This window comes from Corvus brachyrhynchos, unplaced genomic scaffold (genome assembly GCF_000691975.1).
Source record: "Corvus brachyrhynchos isolate BGI_N302 unplaced genomic scaffold, ASM69197v1 scaffold17, whole genome shotgun sequence".
In the NCBI taxonomy this organism is placed as follows: domain Eukaryota; kingdom Metazoa; phylum Chordata; class Aves; order Passeriformes; family Corvidae; genus Corvus; species Corvus brachyrhynchos.
In genome coordinates, this window is record NW_008240046.1 from 3,629,831 (window position 1) to 3,655,829 (window position 25,999).

Consider the following 25,999-nt stretch of genomic DNA (forward strand, 5'->3'; position numbering starts at 1 on the left):
GGCGACCCCTGCCCGGCACGGGCCCGGGGATGGTACCCGCAGCCCCGCCCGTAGCGCCCCGAGGGAGCCGCAGGAGCCGGGCCAGGTACGAGTCCCGCGGCCCCTGCCCAGGCGAAGGGCAGTTGCGCTGCCCGCTACCACGCGGCTTTGGGGAACTGGTTGTGTTTCAGGGCCTTTCACTGCAGTGTTACAATGAACGAACGCTTTGCCTGTTTATACAAAGAAGCAGCTTTTTTGTTTGTTTTTGGTTTTTATTGGTTCCCCACCCCTTGTATGCCTTTCCTGTGAGTCGACTTCAGCTCTTTCTCATAAATAAAGCGCAGTAGGCGAATGGTCTCGTGGCTGACTTGTTTTCCTGACTCTCACCAGTCTCTGGTGCCCTCCAGCTTGGCTGGCTGAGCTGGGGACAGCAGAGGCTTGGAAGCTCAGTGTCCGACAGTCGCACCGATGTTAGGAAGCAGATGCCGTCATGTGTACCCACAGAGTTAGCGAGACCAGAACTGCCGTGTATCTACGGCTGTCAAGGCTTTACTGTCTGTTGGTGTGCGAGGGGCCACGTCCATGCTCACATACCCACTTCTCATGGAGTGCCTGTTGATGTGAATCAGAACTGGGTGGTCAGGTTGCCTTCTGTACCTGATACAACACAAGTGCTGTGGGGCTGTTTGTTGTTTATCTCTTTTCCTTATTTGTAGATGCTAATGAAAAAGGTGATAACTGAGGAAATGGGAAAAATACATTTATTGGTATATAAACAAAGGAATTCGTGATTTTTATGGGGCGGTCTGTGTGTAAATCACTTGCTACGCTGTGCAGTGAATAAATGCCATAATTCTATCTGCTTGGGTTTATTAAGTCAAAGCTGGAGACATCCTTCAAACTAACTGATACAGTAGTTAACTTCCGCTTTAAATGAAGCTATGTGTAAAGTGGAAACATTATTTATTTCTTATTCGTAGGGATTGTGTGCCACAAGTACTGTATTTGTCTAGTGCTGTTCATTATTGCAGAACAATACCGTCTGTGGACAATTTCACTTTAAGAACATTTGAATAAATAAATAAAATTTTTGTTCAGTTCCATCGGCAGGCATACTGGCTAAAAGGGTAGTGTATCTCTGGTGTTGGGAAGCAACGATTAAAATTGTTCTACAAACTTAAACCTTCCAGTCTTAAGACAGTTCTGTTTGGTGGGCATCCCATGAAGGTACATGACACATACCTGATGTGTTACTTTTCTCCAAATGGTTTAGGGAGTGAGACAAAGGTTAACTAAAATGTCTTGTTCAAGAGCTTCCCCCAGAACATGAGAAGAAAGTCTTTGTTCTCTCTCACCCAAGTTCTCTTCAGGTGCCTTTCCAGTGAATTTCCTGTGGTTTTAGTTGTAGATGTGTTGAACACTTCAAATACAGAGCCTACCAGAGCAGCTGAGAGCTCCCCTCAATCTTTGAAAAAAAAAGTTGGGAAAAAATGTGAGTGCCTTCAGGCCTCCTACCTCACACTGCCTGGCTGTAAAGTAGTATAGTCCAACCTGAACTGTGAAGGCCATCCAGTTTTAGGAGAATGATGGCTTCCTTGGGACCTTGAGTGGTTTTTTTTCCCTGTCAACTGAGTAATCTGCTTGAGATCCACAAAGGCAGGATCCTTTCTCTCTTGTCTGGGAAGCTCTTTTTCCCAGCTGAGCTTTGTATTAATCCAGCTTGGTGTCCTCTGCTTGGCACAGCGTTCAGTAATTCAGACTGTGATTTGCAGTGCTGTGAGCATGCAGTGTGTCTGCACAGGGCAGAACACTGGCATCTCATCTTTATTAGGATGGCATTTATCTTTGGGGAAAGTACATTCATCAAATCATCCTAATAGCAGTGTGTCTTGTGGCTCAGCAAAAACGGCTTTGGCAAAGAAGTCACAAAGAGTAATTGGGAACTCTAAAAATCTACAAAATCCTTACACTACAGACATAGTTCACTTGCTACATATTCTAAAATGAAATATTTGCATTTACCTGGAGAAGAGGTTTGAGTTTCAGGTCCCTGAGATGGTGTCCATGATTCTGTGAAATCATACATACGTTTGCTGGTCAAATTAGTGTAAAAGATCATGAAAGCATTTATGCTTTTTTTCCTTTCTAAGCACAAGTGTTTCAATTTGGTTTGGGTGATCTGGTGCTTAATTCTAGTGAAGAATAGTGCTTTCTTTTAATAGCACTGCTTGTTCTGTTTCAATATGGCTTCATAAAATAAATTTATGTTTGCTCCATGGATCCATCACTGCTGCATGTAACAATAGGGATGCTGGAGCTTAACTCCTGCAAGAAGAAACTATTTGTCTGATGCTATAAAGCAACAGTAAAAGTTGCTTCTACAGGGTTAGCAGTTCCCAGTTTTGGAGAGCAAATCCTGGGGAAGGGGAATGAGATGTGGTCTCCTCCAGATGAGTTGCCAGAATTCAGGAAACCACACTAGTCCATTGTCTGCAGCATGCTGGGCTGGTCAGACACTGACTTGTGCTGGTCTTGGAGAGGGGGGAGGTGGGCTGAGTGTCACCTATGTTTGGGAAAGGGAGTTTGAATGGGGGAATACTGGCTCAGCATGGAGCCTTTAATGGCTGCCTGCTGGAGAAGCAAAAGTTTGTGTTCCCCCCTTTGCCCCTCCAACCCTGTGTGCTGCCATCCTCCATTGCCACTATGTTTTTTTGTGATGGGGGGCAGGAAAGGAGAGAGGAGAAAAGGATTCTGAGCAAGTATGTCTGAACTGGGGAGAAGAGGTGTGTATTTTATCCGTAGTGATGTTGGGGATTGCAGGGGGAAAAAAAGCTTGAGAATTGTTGTACTGAACTAAATTACTTCTTCTTTTGATTTTTAGACTCCAGGACTCTTTGGCAGCAATGCCTAGATCCATGCCTGGCTTTTTGTTCTATAGCTGCTAAATTACTCGTAGTTCTCTTGTATTACTCTTCCCCAGTCAGGAAGACTAGTTTGATTTTCTTTTTTTTATCATTATTCTGTGTTTAAATTTGTTCTGGCTTCACCCACTTCTGAAGGTTTAATCTGACTTCTGCATCTCCAGGCATTATCATAAATGCATGTTATAACAACCAGAGCAAGTAGGGTAAATCCAATACCTTAGGTACATTTTATGTGGAACTTCAGCATATTTTTGCATGCAACTAACACTGGGACTTTTTCGTGTTACCTTTGGGGAAGGTAATTTTTATTTTACTGTTTATGTAAGATTTGTAGAAAATTTAAGAAATGCACATGGGCTTGTGGAGAGTGGGATAATACCTCAAGAGACTGTCAGAATGGATTTCCTGCATTTAAAATTATGCTCTTTAGGTAATATGTTAAATACATTAACATTTAGGTGATGTCTGTTCTCCACTTTTAAGAACACATATGCAGTTTAGCGGACAAACATTTGGAATTCATTGCAACTCTTTTCAAGATGGTTCTTCTTGGGAAGACATGATGTCTGCTTTGAAATTTCAGTGTCTTTTTTATTAAAGGAGAATTCCTAGTAAGAGATACTATTCTGTCTGCAATAGTAATGTTTCTTATTAGACACAGAGGATCAGATCTCTGTGTATAAAGGACCAATGATTGTAAAGGACTGGCCTCTTTGAAACAAGTAACCAGTCTTTGCATGTGCATCGGTGAAAACAAATAATGTAAGAAAACTCTTATAAATACTTCTCTATGACATATAAGATGATAGATATATAGAAGTATAGATGATACACATATATACATATTTGCAAGATTAGAGCCTGAAAAAGAAAATAAATTCTATTGAAAACCCTAGAAAGAAGGGAAAAGTGTATTTTAGTGAAAGAAAATTTCATGATTCAATACAAACTTTGTTTTTTGCAGAGGCAGCAGGATTGTGACTTACACTTACACAGTCAGCAACTGGAACAATGCCAGATTCTGAAAGTAAATTGGTGTCTTCACATGAGGTTGTTGTAAATCGTACTTCAGACTTGAGTGAAATGAAAATTCCAGCTGAAAAAAGATCTGCTGAAAAAAGAACAGTGACTCACATTGAGAAGAATGGCTATCCTGACTCCATATACATAAATGCAGCTAAGATTTTTCAAGGCATTCATACTGAAAAGAGTAAGGATAGAATGCTTGTGCAGTATGGCAATAACTCAGAATCTCCCATGATGGCTTTTAAAGATGAGCATTCCAGGCGTGTATCTTATGAACTGGCTTTCAATGCTCTAAAATGTAAGTACAAAACTTGCCCAAGAATGGCCAACAGAAAGGATGCAGCAGAGAAAACATGGAAAAACAAATGTTCAGTGTCTACCTGACAGCAGAGATCTGGGGAAATTTTTGTTAAACTGCAGGTTATTACAGCATCACAGATTCATAGAATATTCTGAATTGGAAGGCACCTACAACGATTATCAAGAATGGCCCATAAGGGGATTGAAGCCACATCCTTGGTGTTATTAGCACCCTGCTCTGACCAGCGGAGCTCATCTCAGTGGTTCTTTTTGGATCCTAATTATGGATGAACATTTGCATTTACTAGACTACTCATATCCCTCAAATCTTTAAATATAGCTAAGTGTTATTAGCAATTGTGAAATCAAACCCTACTATTTTTCATGTAAATGAATTACATAGAGTTGCTATGTTGGTGATTGAATTTGCCCTCAATTTTCATGATGTTTAAAATTACAATTCAGTGACTTAAAAGATTTACTTCCATAGAATCTTGTAGATAGTGGCATAAGTTGTCAACATTTTCTCTTTTTTACAGATCAAGATCTTCTTGAACAAATCTTGTTAGATAGTAGTGCTTACCCATGCTACTCAATAGTAAGTGAACATTTTTGTGAGGAATTTTTATTTTCTGTGTTGATGTAATTAGTGTATTTTCTGAGGATTCTACAACGTTCTTCAAAACAACCTTTGTTGTTTTGAACTACATGACCACCTTAGACTGAAATATTGCTGACCTTTTTACATAGTTGTCTAAAGCATCCATCTCCAAAGTACGTTGTGAGATTCTGTTGCACCTTATTGCTGGGAGTCAAACCTTCAAAGACAAGGTGGGAGAGCGACCCATGAACTTTTACTGCAGTGTAGTACTTGCTCAGTGATATTGTCCATGTCCATGTGCTTTCCTTCCCAGCTGTGTCCCCTTGTGAGCAGGGAAAAAAAATGTTTCCTTCCTGTCCTTGGGAGCTGGAAAACATGGAGTGAACCCCATCAGACAAAAAAATGCATTGACCCCGTGTTTCATTTCCTGGGCAAATGGTACTGTATACAAATACTGTACTAGCAAAAACTGATCCAGTTTACTCTCTCAACATGTTTTCCTGCTTTGACATGGAAAGAAATTCTAGAGCTGGCAGAATATTCTGCTGTTCCTTCCAGTCTTGTTTGATGCCTTTGAAAATTGCAAGATAAACTTGAGCTGATACTGGTTGTGGAGGTTGATGTGAGCAAGCAAATGATCTAACACATTTATCTTTGCCTTATTTTTGCAAGGAAGCAAGACTTTCATGCTAACATTTTGTGTTTGGTGGTATTTCCCTAATAACTTGAGTTTTCTAACTAATTTTGGTCATATTTGTGAGAAGGTGAGAATTTTAGAAGGCATAATAACTGTAAGAATTTATTGTAAAGAAGTAGACAGTAGTAACTGAAGTGCAGTAATTATTGTCCTTAAGCAGGAGATGCTCCCTGGTTTAAACATTTAGACAGAGAAAGGAGATTTTGTATATATCCCAAAAGCAGAAGGGTTATTATAATCGAGTATATTGGTTGCTACATATGGAAGAATCCCACAAGAGAGGAATTGATAGACAAGAAGTTTTTGTGAGCTTACCTATTTAACAAACTACTTAATGAAGAGAAAATAATTTCAAAGTTTCAATTCTGATAACATTAGAAGTTAAGATACAGTATTTTATCTGTGTGCATGGAGAATGTTTTTAATTTTGATAATCTAAATAATTTACAAGTTGTGTATTTGAGTTTTTAAAAAAATATTTTTTAAAGAAGTGTTTTATTAACTCTCCAAAAGGAATTACTTTCCTATTCTTACAAGTAAGCATTTAAGGGTTTTTAATGCCTTTTACATGGGAGACTGCTGTTTGATATGGATCTTTTTGCAGAAGTAAGGCATGCTTTGGGTCACTTTCTCCATCCAGTTGCTTTTCTCTGCAGCCAGATGAGTTAACCAGCTTGCTTGTTGTGATGCTTTATGACCTACAAGACCGAAAGTTTCAAGAACGAAAGATTTTTGATGAAGATGAACTTGTAGCAGAAGTTCAGGAAGTAGGACAATATTTATACAGGTATATGTGCAAAGAGCTATTTTTTGTTGATATATATTAGCAAAAATGAAGATTTGTATTATCAGTGCCTTTTAAAAGTAATTATTAAACATGTCTTTCATCCTAAAATTTTGTGGGCTTTTTTTTTTTTTTTTTTGATGAGGGCCTAGTTTGGAGGCAAACTTTCATATTTATGAAAAATACAGGTAAGAAACCATCCTTATATTGTGGATTATTTTTCAGGCGTCTTATCTTACTTGTCATTGTCAAAACTTTTTTTATACAGTTCTAGCAAAGAAATTAAATATTCAGTAAATATTCATAAATGCAAGTGTAATACATTCAAGAGGTCATGGAATGGAATAACATCTGTCTGTTTAGCAGCACTTCTACTATGAAACTTTGTTAAATATTTATTATTTTAAATAATTAGAACAAAAACCCAGAATACATAAAATAAACATTTTAATATTTATTATTTCTTCCATCAGTCAGTTGATGAACTCAAAAGGCATTTATTAGACAAAATTGTGTAGCTTCTGGATTTAGAATGGCCCCAAAAGTTCATGAATCTCTTAAGTGCAAGGTATTTCTGGAGGCCAGTAAGTAATATACCTGAAGTAGTTCACCAGGAATATTTATTTACTTTGAATTATCATATATCAGGAGTGTGCATGAAGCTTGTGGGAAGAAAACACTGGAAATACTTTCTCTGACATTTTCATGTAATAATAATATAAGTGATTCCTGGTTGCCATCATAATTGTATTGTTTCTGTACATGTTTAGAGATCAGCTGTCATGAAATGCTCATTCTGCACATGTATGTATTTACATTTTTAAACATGCAAATGAATCTTATGGTTGTATTCCATACATTGCAGTTCCAAAACATACTGAGATTTTTTTTTAGCTGTCTGGGAAAATGGATGTATTTGAGAGTCACCAGTCCTAATTCCAGTCCCACCTGCTTTTAAATAAAATAATCTTAGCTATTGACTACCACCTTGCATCTACTGTTGTGTGGGGTAGAAAATGTTCTGTAACTCTGTTTCCTGTTGCAGCTTGCAGAATGAGGTGTCCCTTTTGGATTTGGTTTCTGAGCAAGATGGTATTGTAACAGAAATATTGCATGCTAATAGCTGATGAAAACATTTATAAAACTTATTAAACTTGTGACTATGTTTTTATAGTTATAGAACCAAATTGGCAGCTGCACTAGCACGATGTCGCATCAAACATGATGCTCTTTCAATTGAATACTTTGTACCAGAAACCATATGGAAGCAGGAACAAAGGGCCTCTGCTTTACCTGTCTGTGTTTGGATAAACACATTTAAAATCAGGTAAGGTCTTTAAAGTATCATCTGATATTGATGTTTTTACACATTAAGTGATATAATTTGCTACATACTTGTTTTAGAATTTCCAGGTTATACTATTACCAGTAATTTAAAGTGCTTACAGGAAATTCTGCTTAGTCTAGTGCTATTGTGTTATATTTTTTTGTAGTTTTTATATATTGCAGTAGTGGTATTTACACACTGTAAAAAGGTCGTGAAACAGTTCTTCTTACTATTCTGTTGCTTGCGTGGGTCTTTCACCAAATAAATGAGGAAATAAAGTTAGGAAAAAAAGTAGGTGAGTTAACCTGGTGCCAAAAAGAGGAGAAAATGCCGTTAAAAGTGGGTATATTAATGTAAACCATAATATTGGCAAAGGGTGTTAAGACACAATACTTAAACCTGCTGTTTGTTCAGTTAGGATAGTATAAACTTGAAATTAAAATACACTTTTAAAAATCCCTATATTCTGGAAGCTACTATATTTGTATATTTATACTTGTTCCCAGTTCTGTACTAACTGATACATGAACCATACCAGATTGTCCTGTTATAGACAGGTAATCCATTTTATAATGTTTTCAAGAATTTTGTTTTACTACTCTTGTCTTGGACCAGTGTTCAGTGCTTAGGTTATAGGCTCATCAGGATAATGTATTTTATTTCGGTTGTGACTTTGGAACCCTTAAATAAGACTGAAATAAAAGCTGCTGCATTCATCCCATGTTTAATGTACTGTATAAACTTATGGTGCTGTCTGAAACAGCATTTCAACAAACATCTCTTGCTGTATATACCTTTAAATTTTTATGATATTTGAATTGCTAACCTCAGCAGTTATGCCTTCATTACGTTTACACAAGGATTCTTTCAGTTATCAGCCATTAAAATTATTGGTGAGTTGGGCTAGATTGAAAGCAATTGAAAGAACTAAAACATTCCAGCAGTAAATTTACTACAGTGTCTCTTGAGCACATGGACATTTCTGTTTTGATGCTTTGAATCATCCTCTGGAGACACATATCTCTTTCTTAATTTATTTTATCAGACTTATTAACTTAATTGTTTCAAACTAGAATTTACATGCCTAGTGTAGAATAAGTTTCCCTCCTGCATTAGACAATACGGCATTTTATACCTATATATGTATACATATGTATACACACACACTAACAGAAGTAAAAAATTCATATAATCGTTGTGAACTATGTTGCTTAAGTAACTCTTGTATATTTAATGGTCAGAGTTGTATGTTAACAGCCTTGAAGATGTTATCAAAGATTTGGAGATGAAGGGACTCACAAAGGTTGAATCTGTGTCAGACTTTGACCATTACACGTTTGCTGTGGACCAACATTGCCACGATGTATTGGTTTTTCCTTCCTCTCTTAGAGAAGAACTGCTTAATTTAGATCTTTTTGCAGATTGCAAACTCTTACTGCAGGTGAGTTGATGTTCAGCCTTTAGTCAGATGATCTACAAATTGAAGTAATTGCTTTGCATTAGAAAGAGGTTGTGTATTGTGTGATGATTCTATTAAACCAGTCAGGCAGCAACAAACTCTAATAAGGTTTTGGACATTTGTAGTAATTAGAAGGTTACAAACTGATCCACTTACTTAATTTAGCATACAAATGTCAATGCTTATAATTGATAGCTACAATTAAGTTAGTAGAATGTTTTAAATTTAATCTTAGAGCTGTTGAACTACATATAAAAAGTGGTCAAAAGAGGCAGTGTCACTTCTGAAAATGTGAGGAAAATTTCAGTATAACTCCATATGCTTTCCCCCAGTTAGTAGATAGTGATATGATACTGTAATATTTCTTCCTCTTTGAATGCATGTTTATGATGGAATGATCACACTTCTTTGTATTTTGTGCCATGTGGTTCCTAGATCTCCATATCTCCCACTAGTCTTTTTCCTGACTTGCCATCATTAGACTCCCCAGTGAAGTTTGGTGGGAGGTTTCTTTTGCAGAGTGGTGGTTTGCAGTAACCATGCAACAGCACAACCACGAATTATCTGAACTGTCTGATGATTCTTGAGTGCCTAGCAGAAATATTTCAGCCAGCATTTTCACTAGATGCTTGGCATTGTCTGCAAACTTTACCCTCAAAATGTATTGCACAACTTAAAAAGGGATTCAATATTCAATACATTTCAGTATGTAGATTTTTAAAATAGAATACATAGAGAAAAGAACTATACATGAGAGCCCCATAGGTAATAGGAACAAATTCTGAGTATTACTACTTAAAAGTATTCAAAATAAGTAAATAACACCATCAAAACCTCCATCTCTATGGTGGGGTAGGGTGGTGCTTGAATGCTGTGTGTACATAGACAATGATATGAACTTGAAGGCTTAGCACTTGTTTTTTTTTCCCTTTCCATTTATCATCAGTTTGTAAAATTTGGTGCAAGACCTGGTATCTGTGGTCAGTTTCTTCACTCCTTTTTAAGTAATTTGATAAAGTTTTCTCTTAATCACCAGTGGTACAAGAGCATTTACTCTTGTGGAGTGGTCCCTGTGTTTTCTGCATTCCAATCTGCCTCTCTGTTGTTCAAATTCAGCAGAATCTTGATCTTTGATCTACAAGGGTGACATTTCTCCTGTAATTTTCACCAAGAGCTATGTGAACAGTTTTGCATTTCTCTGTTAAACTGCCTCAGAGGATGAATTCTGCCTGAATTGTGGCCTTTTTGTCTTTTCTGGAACAGGCTGTTGCTAGGAGTTCCTCCTTATGGTGATGATATGTACTTTCTTTTCACCTACAGATATTATGCTTTTTTATGTCTTATTTAGAATTAAGTTATTTAAATTTATTGAGTGACAGCTTGGTTTTGTAATTAATTTAATTCTGTATTTGTAGATAGCCCTGATGAGTTTTTTTCCTCCCTTCTTTCCCATTTGCTGTGAAAACAATGAAATACTTTCCTAATTTGGAAAGAAGGTTGGCATTCAAAGAAACCAAAATAGTTGGTCATACTTAATTTTTGTGTCATTGTTTTGTAGGATAAGTCTCGCAGCCTCGCTGTACACTCCGCACAGGCGCTGTTGAGTGAAGGTGGTGACATTATAGCGGCTCATGTAGGTTCCCATCTGACCATTGCCCATATGTCAGTGCTGACAAATCACAGCATGTCCACAATTTTTGTTTGTGGTGTGAAATCTTCAGCAAGAGAAGAACTGAGGAACAGTTTCAGTCATATGGGATGTGAAAGTAGGTGCTAAAACAGTCGGTATGCAAAAAGTATTGTAATACAAGTGTTTGTGATATCTGTAAATATGGACTAATTCTATCAGAATTCAGAGATCCCCTCTGGAAACTTGGGGATGGCAGTAACAACTTTTTTCTCACAAAGTGGGCTGATAGCTCTTCAGCTACAGTCATATCAATTGCAGTCTAACTATATCATAGATGCAAGCTCCTGAAATGTCGGTGAATTTTTCCATTGAAGTAGCAGTTGGTGTAACTGGTAGCTGGGAACTTTTGGTGTTTGGGCTGTTGCTTTAAGTCTGATTTCCAGTTGTCTGAAAGTGTTAATCCAAAACACATGCACTTGTCCAGTTTACCTGGAGGACACAATCAGGACAGAATGCAGTAAGACTGCAACTCCATTTGTCTTTTCAGTGGAAGATGCAGCCCTTCAATCTGTTTGAAATCCATAGGCCATACATTGGATGATCTGAATCTAGCAGGCTCTAGCTCTGTCGAATTCAGTGTAATACCAGAGTCTCTTCACCTGTATCACGTGTAGGCAGGCTTGCTTGCAGCCTATAACTGTTGAGTTTTTCCTGTTTTTCAGATATTCAGTTGTTACATGAAGACTTTACTGAGCTTGAACCAACAGACCGAAGACTTGAAAAGGCAAAAGTTATTTTGCTGCTACCACAATGCTCTGGACTGGGTGTTGGCAATCCAATGGAGTTTATTTTAAGTGAGAACAGAGGTAACTTTTGATGCAATATCTAGCTCATGCTTTCTGGTAGAAATAGATTCAAGTATTGTGGTCTAGACAGTGTAGGTGCTCCAGTAAATGGTGTAATTTTATTAAAAAAACCTTCCTTATTTTAATTACTATAGAACATATATATTAACTTGCATAATTCTGTGACTGCTTCAGGTTGATAGTATGTAAGTTTGAGGGTTATTCTGGGGAGCAGAGTGTGTATAACTTTTTTTTAAGTAAAAGGATCATAGGCAAAAATTTATTTCAAGATACCAACATGTATATAATTTTCCATTTGATTACATTCCTTGACTGTTTGTGTAAGTCCTTTCACTGTACAATTTTCATTAACTAGAAGCAAATAAGAGGCACCATGAATTACAGGTAAAGAAGTAAAGCAAATAAATCAGGCACTCCTTGGTATTCTAATTTGTAAAACCTACCTTCCCACTGCACCAGTAACAACCAGGTCTGCTTCTGCAAACAACTGAATTTTCAGACATTAATACAAGTTGGAAGACTAAATTTACTACTCTCTGCTTTTAGATGCAGGATTGCTACAAGACCTTTTCCAGGGATTTGTGTCTGAGGATAAACTCAGTATTCTTGCTGAGAGGGAGCTTAACGAGTTGATTCATGCACTGAAATGTAAGTGTGCTAGTTCCCCAATTTCTGGGAAGACTTTGCACTATCAATTCCACTGTACTATCACCAGTTTTAATATAGTTAAAAATACACTGATTACTCTATTAATTAACAATAAGCATGTAACCAAACCCCCTGAATAATGATTTCCTCCATGAAGGTTTTTCAGTGTCCTAGTATCCACCAGACATTAATACAGCATTCTTCAGTATTGTGTAGAGAACTGGCTTATAGCTTAGTCATACTCTGCTTTGGAAATTCTGCAAATGTAGTCTGACTCCATCTGCATGCTGCCACTTTTTTCCTCTCCTTTGGTAGCTGTGTGAAAAGACTGGAGACAGCTTTGACTTTGTGTTGAAATCTGCAAATATTTGAAAATATTTTAATTATTTATGAACACTAGAGATCGGGAAGATATTTTTACTGGTAAAAGTGACATAATTTTTATGATGCTTTCAATCCTTACCAAACCACTCTCTGTATGAAGAATCTGAAGAGTAAAAATTTTTTTCTGTTTTTGTTTTGTAGTTAACAAAGTACAAGCTATTGTTTACTGCACTTGTTCAGTTTATCCAGAAGAAAATGAACTAGTAGTGAAAAAAGCACTGGAATCTGGAGTGGAGGGAGATAAAGCACGACGATATAGGTACAGAATGAGTAGTTTTATCCATGAAAAAATTAAAGTATGACTTTAAATTGTAGCATAATTCTTATCCTAGACTGATACGTATCCTGCATGAAATTAAAATAGCTTTTGCTGCCTGTCATGCATTCTTTCTGTTTATGAGAGTACTTAGCAGTATTCTATTGACTTTTTCATCTAATATTTTTGTCCATCTGAAAATAAAATGGGGGAAAGCATCACTGGTTGGAAATAACATTCTTCAGTTAGAGCTATTGCTATTGTTGTATCAGTATTCAGAGAATGAAACTAGTTTAAAATAAAATGGAGACTAGAAGTCAGGTAACTTGCTAGCATGCTCGCAGCTTCTGATGTAGAATGATCAATTTTAAAGGAAAAAGAAATTAAATCTTAAATTGTAGAAATAATACAGAAGAACAAGAACCCTTGCTGAAGGATTGCTCATCACTATTCAGATGAATGACTTCTGGGAAGGACAGGTCACAGTAAGAGATCATCCTGTGCAATCATGGCAAATACAAATATATATGAAAAAAGTATGTATGCTGTATACTTCATATGCAGTTATAACCTGTTAGCTGTCACCCCTGTCAGCCAGAGGAATTGTTAAAAGACTGATGGGTGTTTTCTGGATTTTCCTTTCAGTCACACTAGATAAATACAAACACTTGGCACTCAATTGCACATAGATACAATAGTGGATTACAGGATGGAGGTTTAAAAGAGTTTATGTTGTAAAAAGCACAGGAAAATCATACTCAATTTTTAGATTTTATATTACCTTAGATGATGTTAATAGCCTGGCTATCAAAGGGACAGGTACTGTGACTCAAGATATCCAATTAAATTTGGCATGATTAAAATGGTAAACATTAATTTTGGCCAGTCCAAAGAATGTTTAAAAGTTTTATGTTATTCATAAGACGAAGTGCACAAAGTGCATATTTCTTGAAATTCATTGATAGAAAATAGCAGCCTGCTCGATTTTTTTTACACTAAGTGGGATAAAATCAGGATATCTCTTGCCAATGATGGTGTGCTGGACCAAAAGCATTTATGGACTCTTGCTTGTGTTTTCCTTCAGAATATGAAAATTTCTGGAGTCTGTCTTGACCTCTGTGCAGCTATTACTCTGTGGGGAGAACTTGGGGGACCTTGGAATGTAATGGTCTCCAAATTAGTTGAACACAAATTATATGTAAATTCATAACATATGAAAGAATTTTTATTTAAAAAATAAAGTTCTTGGAGCTTTAATTATTTTATAAAAAATTGCCCCTTGCACCTCCCATCCCCAAAAAGCCAAACCAAAATCTGTTCACTGTTTTGCAGAAGCATCATGAATCTTGTCAAACCACCAAAGCATACTTACACTTTCAAAAAGGCAATCTTGGATGGTAAGAAAAGGACAGTAACATTCCATTAGGATTTTTTCAGACCTGAGCAAATTTGTGACTGAAGATTGATTGAGCTTCATAAATGAAAATTTCAGATTCAGTTCCTCCTTCACTGTCATGCGGTGTCTTGTATGTTTCATCATAGTCCTTGCTACAATGAAGATGCATACAATAAACCAGCATGAACAGAGCACTAATAGAACACCATAAATAAAATTTATAGAGTAATTACGCTTAGGATGAAAGCTCAAGCCATTTAAGATGCATGTACTACTTAAAAAAATTCCTTTTACACTTTCCTTAGAATTAATTAGAGAACTTATTTGCCTAGAACAGTGCACTATAGAATGAAAGGCTGTTGCAGAGTTACTAGCCCTCATGTTCACAGTAGTGTCTTTGAGAGACAAATCATAATAAAACTTCTTGTATGATCATCAAAGATCTGAAATACTGAATATTAATTCCCTTTTCCAAGAAAATTGAGGGCTTTCAGGAAACTCTTACAACAAATGTGTTCTGAATTACTCTGCAGGACGGAAGTGGTGCTGAATGAAATAAGGTTCTGTTGGAGTTTTGGGGTCACACAGCTGGTCTTAGGGCTGTGCAGTTTTAAGGGTGATTTCAAACATGTACGTACTGGCTAAGCTGAGCTTCCCTTCAGGATATGGCGGTTTATAGCAACAGCTTTACCTAAAGTAAGGGTACACATGGCAAACAGGTGTGTATAGAGAGGAGTCTAAACCACTCATGCATTTCTCTTTGGCCTATCAAATTTGAATTAACTTCTGCATCATTTTTCAGGGTCATTGAAGGTGAACAGTAACTTATATACATCAATAAATGATTACCACTGAGGTTTTTTTGCCTTGAATAAGCTGATCTAAAATCAAAAATCTGTGTCGTAAGACATAAGTTTTATTTAGTAATGCAAGGAGGATGTAAGCCTTGTAGCCTGTTTTATCAGGTTCCAAGGGACATAGAAAAAAAATCCAGATTGTGGTGAGAACTTGTAAAAAACCAATTTTGCATACTTCCCATTAAAAATGAACTAGCCAGCCAAATCAGGATATTGCTTTCAAATATTGAATACCTTTCTCTGTAACCATCTTTGAATAAAGCTCTGTCGCTAGAGGGTTAGTAGAGCACTAAGGAGTCGGACTCTATCTTACAGTCCTTAGTGAAGAGGAGGGGGTTATAATTCCAAAAGGACATTTTGATAGTGTTTTTCTGTACTGAGACAGCTTAGTACTAGTTTGCCAGTCTTGTGAGCCAAGTCCTTGAGACTGCTTTGTAACAACCAAACATTCCTGGAATACAAGAACAGGAGAAGAAGCTAGTTCTTCCCTCCCTACTGATGCACTGCAAAACTGTAAAATTGGAGAAACAGCACTCAATTATAACAAATAGCAAAGTTTGGTAACCTAAGACTTTTAGCTTACATAGATATATTTTTTATTATGAGCATATATAACTCAAAGTCAACACCTCTACAATTTCTGCAAGCTGCTTAGTGTTTTCAGATAATTCCCCAACTTCATGGACAACTTGATAACTCAGTAATTGCACACCTGAGAAAGAACATAATTTTTCATTGTCTTAATACGTATTTATTATCTGGTAATTAATTTACTTAATAACTTGGGGAAAAAAAAAGGAATTATTGAAAAAAATGGAAAAAACCCAATTAATTCTAAAAAGAGGAATTCTCATGCCTTTCTTGAATTGCAGTTTTTAAAAATTAAGATAAAGCTATGTTATTGAAAAACATAATTTGAAAATTACTTCTAATTACATTTTTCTAATGTATCCTTGCTTATTTCCTTTTATATTCTTAGATACTATTTTCTGGTCTTCCATTTCTTTTTTACAGGCTTATTCCTTCTGTTTTTTCTACTTGCTTCAATTCAGAGGCTTCCACTGAAATGTTTTTCAAAATGGAGCCATCAGAAATTTCCAGTGGTTGTTTTCTAGCTGTTCTACAGAGAGAGGTAAGCTAGGAAAATAACCATTTAAAATCACTTTACAGAAGATGAGTACTGCAATTTTCCACAAAAGAATAAATGAAATGGAATGTTCGAAATAAAATTCGTGGCTGCTCTTTAGTTGCCTTAAAACCAAAGGACAGGTGAGCAGTTGAAATGTGCTGCTACTGGAGTTTTATGCTGAGCACAGCTTTACAAGGTGTGCCTGTTTTTCTGGAGCTGTTCATGATCAGAGCAGGCCCTTGATCCAAGTTAGTGCCAGGAACATCTAGAGGAAATATATTGCTATTATCACACTTTGGAATGAAATACACAGCTTGATTAGATTCATGATAAATGGTGTGTCTAGTAAATGTATTTGTTATATAAATTACCAAGATTTTCCAGTATCCAAGCAGATGAAATCTTAATCCCTATGGGTGACGCTATTGTAATTTGAATAAAATATGTATGAATATGTTTCCTTCCCAAACTAAGGCATATGCAAATCTGGCTTGAAAGGCAGGGGGCTTTTGCTGAGTAAACGGAAAAGTCTTGGCACGATTCCTGAGGAAAGGCCTTAAAGGGCTAGTTTGCATCTCTGAGTATCAACATCTTCTTCTTGTCTCTGAGAAAAGCATGGATTTATTCCACCAAAAGAGAAAGGGTGTGGGGATGAACTAATTAGAATTTCATTGCAAATTAAAGATAGGAGATCTTGTTTGGTTTTTTGTACCATTTTCTGTCATACTGTGATTAAAGTGCTTGGAAAAAGGTTGCCTCTTGGGGGAAGTTTGAAGATTTTATTAAGAGTAAGAGAATTACATATGAAACGCCTTTCAAGTTACCTATTATTGACCTCTTCTTTACAATAGTAAATATTTTTAACTTGGTCTGAGTTTTAGTTAATCATGCTATGTGCATCTCTCTACCATATTGTCTCTCTCCAGAGAAACAAACACTTTTGTTGCAGGTTGTTAATTCGAGTAATTTTTTTGGGTCAAATTCTAATTCAAAGAATATAGTAAATATAATAAATAATAATATATAATAAATAATACAAAGCAATTCCTCCAATGGCCAGTTTTTAGGTGATTCAGGAAATGAACATTTTCCACAAAGTAGAAAACATGTACTTATAATTTAAACTGAAATTCCTTGTTTACAGAAACCTTCTTCTTAGCTAGTTGTAAATAGTTTCTTTCCAATTGTTTCTCTTTATATACTTAGATGTTGACCTGGTTCCTAGTTTGGGAGTTCCTTACTTATGTATTATGAGCAAGAACTTTCATTACTGTAAAAATTATTCATGTTTAATGTTACTGGTATTTCTGTATTTTAGTAACTGTTTCTGATACACACACATGTAATGGATATGTATGTTCTTACAGACACATTACAGAGCAGGTCAGTGTGGGAGTGTGCTGCTTTTGGCTGGGGTAGAGTTAATTTTCCTCACAGTCACTGGTGTGGGCCCTGTGTTTTGGATTTGTGCTGAACACAGGGTTGACAACACAGAGATGTTTTTGTTACTGCTGAGCAGGGCTTACACAGAGCCAAGGCCTTTTCTGCTTTTCATGCAGCCACACCAGTGAGGGAACTGGGGGTATGTGGGAGGCTGGGAGGAGACACAGCCAGGACAGGTGACCAGAACCAACCAAAGGGATATTCCAGAGCACGTGACATCATGCTCACTGTATAAAGTGGGGGGAAGGAGGAGGAAGGGGGATGTTTGCAGATATGGCACTTGTCTTCCCAAGGAACCACTGTCTTTATCTTAAACCAGCAGTTCCCTGGCTTTACTCTTCCAGTTCTTTCCCTGATCCTGCTGGTGGGGGAGGGAGTGAGCAGCTGTGTGGGGTTTGGTGACCAGCTGGTTTTAAACACAAGTCAGACACACACTACAGAGCCCAGAATTGAGTTTCCCCTCTTTGGATCACTAGAGAAGAAAGTCTCTGAAGAGCAAATGCTCCAGTACCTCTTTACACAAGTCAAGTTCTTAATTTTGTGAATAAATAGTTTGGTTAGCATTTATCACATGTGACTTAAGTCCTTATGCTAGATTCTGTTGTCTTTTTCTCATGGAGTAAATTCTGAGGAGCTCTGTATTGTGGCTTAGATTTGTTGTTGTTTCCTTTATAATTTTCAGAAAAATACTTCTAAAAAGGTGTCTGCTAAAGACATTTTGGCTTCTGCTGCAGCAAAAGGACTACTAGATGGCATTGTTGAAGAAAAACCAAAAGAAGAGGTGAAAAAGCAGAAAGTAAAACGACGTCGACGTAAGGTTACTGCTAGTGACAGTAAGCCAAAAGCTGCAAAGCTCCTTCACCGCCAAACTGGAGCTAATGTTAAGGCTGAAGTTTCTGTGTCTAAAGCAGCCAGTAAGATACAAGAAAAGCATGTGTGCGTGTGCCGAAAAAAAGCAGCCAGTAACATACAAGAAAAACATGTGTGCCACACAAAAGCAGCCAGTAGCATACAAGAAAAGCGAAAAAAAGCAGCCAGTAACACACCACAGAGGACTGTGCACCGAAAAAAAGCAGTTAGTAACACACCACAGAAGACTGCACACCGAAAAAAAGTAGTCAGTAACATATCACAGAAGAATGTGCACCAGAAAAAAGTAGTCAGTAACATACAACAAAAAAACGTGCACCAAACAAAAGCAGTCAGTAACATATCTGTGCCTAAAGCAGTCAGTAACATACAGCAAAAAAATGTGCCCCAAACAGAGAGCTGTGTTCAGCTGAAGAAATCTGTGAACCCTGATTCACACACAGCCCCGTGGAAAGTGCTGGAGCACACATCTCATCTGTCACCTCTGGGCAAGGCGTATAAGAGACAGACACCTGCTCGAAAGGCATGTGCAGAACAGAACAGGGTTTACTGAAGCCCCCAACCATCACCTTGCCTCCACTGGTAACACCATATGAAAGGTTGTAAGGAAACAAACCCAGGGTATCAACTTACCATTGCTTTCATGGCCAGACTGGAGCACAGTGGTTGGATATTTCCACTACCCCGGTCAAAAATGGTCAAGCCAACTTGACTGTATGAACCTTCAGACTCTGCCCTCCCTTTGTAAAGAAGGTAAAGATTCCTGTATATTAATCAATACTCTGACATTACAGTATATTTTTATGCAAGGATAATCTGGCCTTGGGAAAAGATATATTATGGGCTATTTATGTAGAAATATCCATGTTAGATAGTAACTTTTAATCCAATAATCACACTTTAATGTGAATGGAGCTCAGCTGCCTAAGGCTGGTAGACTGGTGGGGGCAGTGAGGTCAAAAAACTACAGCCTCTAGCTACACACTTTAAAGTGACAAGTTAAATCATACACCCAACCCCCCACCATGATCTAAATCTGTACAAGTAATCAGTTTCAAACTGATGTTTTTAAAGTGAGATTGAATTTTTTGAAGTGGCTTTTTTTTTACAAATGCTAGATACCATTTTTGTGAGTTTCCACTTAGGACTGATGCATGGAAAATAAGCCTTGCAGAGTAAGCCTGTTAGCTCACTTTTATTTCTAAAACTAGATGTGAACTTTTGTACAGGAAAGTGGCCAAGTACATTAAAGCCCCTGCATAGACTTTCTAGTACTTGCTCTCTTGGTTTCTACTTAAGTGTTCATTGAAATATTATTAACTGTGAAAAATTGATAAAACATTCTCATGCTAAAAACACTGAATTGTCATCATAATGTCACATCAGACTGTCATGGTTCATAACTGCTTTTTATCAATTTCTTAACATAAACAGTTCTTAGTTGAAAAGAGCTGCTACTGTCAAAGTAACATTTTTATAAATGTTACTGCAAGTCAGCTGAATAATGACTGGACAAAAAGTAGTTGACTGTCTTTGGAAACAGCCGTGGGCTTCTAAGCTGCTCCCTCTTGCTAGCAAAGACAAAATAAAATAACTGTAAAATATCTACGATTGTCTTACAATCTGAGGAGAGGCTAAAGGGAGGCACAGAGATACTTTTAACAACAAATCTGATTTGTATTTGGAACTTGTGAAAATGAAATAGAGAGAGCACAGCAATATAGAAAGGCAAAGGTAGCTGTGGCCCAGATGAGAAATTTTCCTCCAGGCAACCATTTCAGATACTTGGGAAGAGTGTTGCTAGGAGTAGACCAATGTAGTCTGGAACTTAACTGATTTGACATACGGGTCTGCATTGAGACCCACCCAGAGAAAATGTTGTAACATCTCTATTTTTTCTTCACTCACATCAGTCAGTGTCACTGGATCAGCAGTACCTTTTAAAGAAAGGATGTAAATGATATTACACCAGCAGTGTAGACAGCTGGCTCTTGTTCATCAGATAAATATCCTTGCTTCACTGAATCAGTGAAAATTTCTTTTAGCATTTTAATCTGAGCCAGCTGTCCTACACAGACATCCCTCACCTTCTGCATATCCCTGTGAGCAATCCATGCTCCTTACCCCTTCCAGTGACATGGTGAATTCTGCTCTTACTTCTGAAGAAACTTGTAAGGATAGATTTAGATCTGTACACATGCCATGTGTAGAAGTGGAAAAAAAGAAATTCTTATTGTATTTCAAAACCATTTAGGAGAGAAGAGATTCTGCATGTTGGACACTAAGGAGATTTTTTTTTTTCCCAATATGGTTGTTAAATGCTTAAAATAAACTTAAGAGCTTCTGCAGTTAGAGTTTTTTTTTTTTAATTGAGATCTGTATCATTCATTATTAAAGTTAAAATTACTTGTAAAACAACATACACGTGTCTAATAACAGGATTTCTGGGCTACTTACATATAATATATGCCATGATGTCCCACAGCTGGCCTCATCTTGCTTTCAGAAATTTGCATTTTTGACACGGTATGGAGGTTAAACCAGTTAGAATCTTGATGTCTTACCAAGAATATCAGAGAGAGAGTATTTCAACTGCAGGTCAGCAGCTTGCTTTGTAGGCAGGGAACATCATATGGTGGCAACATCTGGGACTGACTTCAGATGGCTTGTAGGTAGATGCCTATAACACTCAATGACTTTTTACAGTAAAACTGTATCTTACGTAATTATTTTTCTGTAATCCAGTTGTCTATTTGTAATTTTCAACTAGAAACTGTTGATTCAGCTTTTCAGATACAAAAGTCTTTATTGTACTGCTATTGCCTCTAAACCACCAGTATGTTTTTCCCTTCCCTCAACCACCATTTTGAACAAAATAATTTCACAGTTTCATGGAGCAGTAACAGTTGAGACAATCACTTTATGCAGCTAAATTTATTCTCAGAACAGATTACACTTAAATGTGGAGAAGTGGTCAACAGCAGGGAAAATTGTCCTTTCCATTGTCAGTCAGGTACTTTTATGTAAGACTGGGCTCTGCTAATAAACAGTGGTGTGTTTCCTTGTTTCTTACTGCTGTTAAATCAAACCTGCATTGGCTGACGGGACAGCACACATTGTGGCAATGTGTTAATTAACATGCCCAAGAAAGGAGTAATGCATTCAGTGGTAATGCTGAAATGCTGAGCCCATACTGGCTCTTGAAATGAGAACATTCTCTTTTCCATGGGTGATGTACTAACACTTTTAGATTCCATGGTAAATGATCCATGAAATGCTTAATAAAATTAAGAAATGTAGAATTCTTAGTGACAGAGAACTGGTGTAAGCTATTAGATACTCCATAATTTTTGTTCCTCTGCCACTAAAGGGCATAATATTTCTGTAGGTACAGGTGACTCTGCACAGGAAGTATATCACTAAACCTCGTTTTACTGTGAATGGATTCTATGCCATTCCTATGCTCTTTTTGTTATTCCCAGTTAACTGCCCTGTAGATAGCCTCCGTAGCCTTGCAACTCCCACATCTCCTTGCTCCCCTTTAAATGAAACAGTAAGTGGCTTAAATAAAACCTACAGCCAGCACTACAGATTTCAAAAGAAAGGCTTTTATCTATTAGTCATTGACTGTGAAGATAAATCTCCTTGCTTCAGCAAGGGAGTGTGTTAATGGCATGACTGACTGACACATGATACTTACTCTAACTTACTACTAGCATTGAAAAAAATGAAGATACTAGCTTTGCTTTACATGATTCTTCTACAGACTTCAATGAAAATGTGACTACAAATAATTACAAAGCCTGCCTTTTTTTAGGCAACCTATAGTACACAGAGTGGAGAATGTTACAAGAGCACATCCAATAAAGACAATACATAAACATAATAATGCAAGATATTTCAGTAAAAATAGAATAAATAAAAATATTTTAAGCTGTATTTAACAGGTTAAGTTAGAATATGGCATCAGACATACAAGGCATAGTGAACATGGCTGCCGGCCTACAGAATCACTAGGTATTATAAAAAATGCATAGATAACTGAAGGGTTGCTATAACATCAACTAGAACAGTTGCAGTTGCTCAAACACACACACACCCCATACATACTTTTTTGGCCATGGTAAAAAGAGTGTCTGAATATACTGTTAAACAAAAGATAATAGGCTTTGCAATATTAGGCTCTGATTCTGCAAACACTTGGGTGCATATTAAATCGTTTGGATAATAAGGAGCTCTACTGAAGCAAAAAGGCCACATATAGTCAGATCATCAAGCACACTACTTAAATATTTGCAAAATCAACAGCATTTTGTTAACAGACATAAACCTCTTCAAACATACACTGGCTAGTGATATACGGCTTTTCAAATACCCTTCCGTCTTCTCCTCAGCCCTGCCTGCAGTTGCACACATTGCTAATGAAAGCTAACCAGATGTTCCTAGCCTTGACAACACGGATGTAGAACCTTTACACTGCTGTTTGCTAAGTGTTGGTTTAGTTAAAGAGAGTCTGGATCTCTCTTGGGGAGAATCAGCACTGTGCAGATGTAATTACAAAATTTAATTATACTGTTTAAAATTAATTCACTGTTGTACAACAGTTGCCAATCCGAAATCATGACATTGTCAGCTGGAACTTTAAAAAGACACTGTCAAAATATTTAATTTAAAATAAAATAAAATGTAAATCACTAGCACAATGATGAACAAGGAAACTTTTGTCTCTTAACTTCACAATCCTACCTAAGGGTATGGTGTTAGCCACCACAGTTTGAGAGCAGTCATCCCTGGAAATGCACGAGGCCAGGTTGGATGGGCAACTTCATCTAGCAAAAAGTGCCCCCCTGACAGGGGTTTGGAACTAGACGACCTTTAAGGTCTCTTCCAAACCAGACAGTTCTGTGATTCTCTGATAGGAAGTGAATTTGTATGCTGCTCCTAACAGAGGTGACTGGGATCAATATTGGAAACTATAGAAGCTATATGCAAGCTGCCATCCCCATGCTTTGTGATCTGGCTCCATGGTCAGTTAAACCACTGGTACTGCTAAAGGGGGTGGGTTTGTTTGCATCCCCTCCCCTCCAGCTCTCCCTGTCTACTCAGTATAAGCAGCTTCTCCAGCTGTACCAGTAATAGAGGTGCAAAGGAAGTGGCAAGAGCGTGAGCCTTGAGAGGGGAATGAGTTGCTTCAGCGCCTGAGGTGCAGAATCGTGGTCATGAAGAGATCTGAGATCCAGAGAGGATCAGCTCTTCAGAGGGTATTGCAGAAAGCTAAATTTAATTACAATAGTTGCATAGCCAGCCTTTACCTGACACTTGCTCATACATCACGCTAAGTTTAGTAATGATGTTCCTGCATTTTTCAATGCAGAAATTTCTTGAATCATCATTCTTTTCCTGTTGTGTTCCTAAGTTACTTTGCCAGGTGTGGTCATTAATTTCTTCAAACAAGGAAATAAAAAAGAAAATAGTTTGTTTATAACAGTCTCTTGCATAGTAAAATAAAAAAAAGAGTTATTGTAACAAGAACTTTGTCAATGCTCCTTTATCATTGGAGTATGACAAGATTTGGAGACTTGGGAGACACTTAGAGTTTGGAACCTAGCTATAAATGGATGCAAAACATTTTTAACACTAGTTAAACATACTTAATGTTCCATTTCCAGAATTTGTACCAATCTGTAGGTCTAGACAGAAGATGACAAAGGGAGAGACTGAAGATGCATGACTGCATTTCAAAATTAGCCTGAAGTACAATTTCAAGGGCAAGGCTGGGCTGATTTGTGAGGGTCTGCAGGTGTGTAAAGAAAATCAATTAGATTAAGTCTTTGGAGCAAAAGCATTGAAATCCAATTGTACTAGCTCAGTGAAACACCATCCTGTTAAAAAACAACTCTCTTCTGATTTTGTTACAAGAGGGTTAAAAGTAAAATAAATTTCATGAAATTTTGTAAGTAACAAGAAATTTAACTGTTCTTCTTCTGGCCTGCTAAGTATTCAGCAACAAACTGAGGGGAAGGGAGAATTACGCAATCAGACACTGAACTGAACATTTCATCAAACACTTGTATAGAAAAGGTATGGAATAGTTTAGTCTCTATAAAAGTTGTAAGACAATAAAATCACTAACTACTTTCTTATTCCTGATTGGTTTGAGCCCTCCGTGAAACAAACAGTATTTTTGATGAATTAATGATAGATTTAGGAGAATAAATTTAACAGCCAGTAGTTGAATTTGTATATTTAAAGCTGAAAAGCTTCAGTGGATCATCCTGCAACTCAATTACTGAAAACACTTCTGGATTTTTCATCATTGGTTTGGTTTTAAACACAATTCTTCTGTAAGACCATAATGTGTAACCAGAAGATGACATAATGACACTACGATTCAAAAGCATGTCAGGAAGATGTTAAAGTAGTTGCTAGACCAATGCTGACAAACAATTCAAAACTAACAGGTGTAATTCTGTAAAAAATAAAACTTGGTATTTAATCTACAGTAATTCAGTGGTAGCTAATACTTGGTACCTATTCCAGTGTTGAAAACAGAGCAAAGTGCTGTAGGATTTAGGATTGGTTTGTGACAAATCCAGCTCAAGAAGGTGAAACTTCTAACTCAGGCATCATTCACTCCAAGGACTTTAGCATGAGTTCACTGGGAGGGATGTGGCCATATTCTTTTTTCGGTGAGTTTACGTAATGTTCATGTATTTACAATCAAACAGACCTTCCATTGCCCATGATGTAACTCACTGACAGCAAAAAAATTATTCATGCTTCTTTTCGTATCACACGATGGTGGCAAGAATGAGAGAACATGCTTGTCTAACATTGTTTTGATAGGGGTAAATTCTCTGAAGAGAAAGCATCAGCAACTGAAATGGAAGGTCAGACATCGTCCATTCATTTTCCGTAGTGTGGCTCCTGTTATCTTCAGTCAAACGTTAGGAGAATCTTCTCTCTTACACAGCTATGGCATCTCAGTGACCGGACGTTTCTGTTTCAAAGTGTCAATGAGAGACAAGACTCCTCTTTTTACGTTAGTGGTAACTCTTCTGGTCACCGAGTCTGCAGGAGGTGGGGGCGGCCGAACTTTCTGTGAAGGAGGTCTGGCTACTAAGCACTTCTGATACCGTAACTGCAACAAAACAAAGCCATTCTGCAGTCATTACTGGATCAAATAACTTCACAGACCATTTAAAATACACTTTTAGCATTTTCTCATTAAATACAGTCAAACCTCTGTTTTGGCTGTGACAAAAAGCTCGGCTGAAGTAAATGGGAAATTGGTCTGTCAATGTTTGGGCAAAAACTGTCCATTAGCACACAACAGATATTAAATCATATAAATACCCATTTGAAAACTGAAAAGTAAGTTTTCTGGGTTCAGCTACTCTAGAACAAGGGTTATATTCACTGT

At 37.2% G+C, this 25,999-nt stretch overlaps 2 protein-coding genes across 17 annotated transcripts in view; one reads left to right on the forward strand and one right to left on the reverse strand.

Moving 5' to 3' along the window:
• NSUN7 (NOP2/Sun RNA methyltransferase family member 7) lies at nt 1–21,730 on the forward strand. Its single transcript, XM_017744426.1, is given in 13 exon segments — nt 1–85; nt 3,868–4,227; nt 4,769–4,827; nt 6,184–6,314; nt 7,486–7,638; nt 8,896–9,079; nt 10,656–10,863; nt 11,450–11,593; nt 12,140–12,241; nt 12,767–12,884; nt 16,149–16,266; nt 18,389–19,121; nt 19,124–21,730. Coding segments are annotated over 12 exon segments (2,322 nt in total). The 5' UTR covers nt 1–85; nt 3,868–3,914; the 3' UTR covers nt 19,183–21,730.
• Nucleotides 21,496–25,999, reverse strand: part of APBB2 (amyloid beta precursor protein binding family B member 2) — a 171,661-nt gene continuing 167,157 nt past the window's right edge. For 15 of the 16 annotated variants that reach the window (XM_017744428.1, XM_017744431.1, XM_017744429.1 and 12 more), the window contains one exon: nt 25,429–25,717. In XM_017744428.1, the coding sequence (XP_017599917.1) occupies nt 25,550–25,717 (168 nt within the window). In that variant the 3' untranslated portion in view covers nt 25,429–25,549. Of the gene's footprint in view, nt 25,718–25,999 lie in introns of all 16 variants that reach the window. The other variant, XM_017744427.1, reaches the window with a different exon arrangement.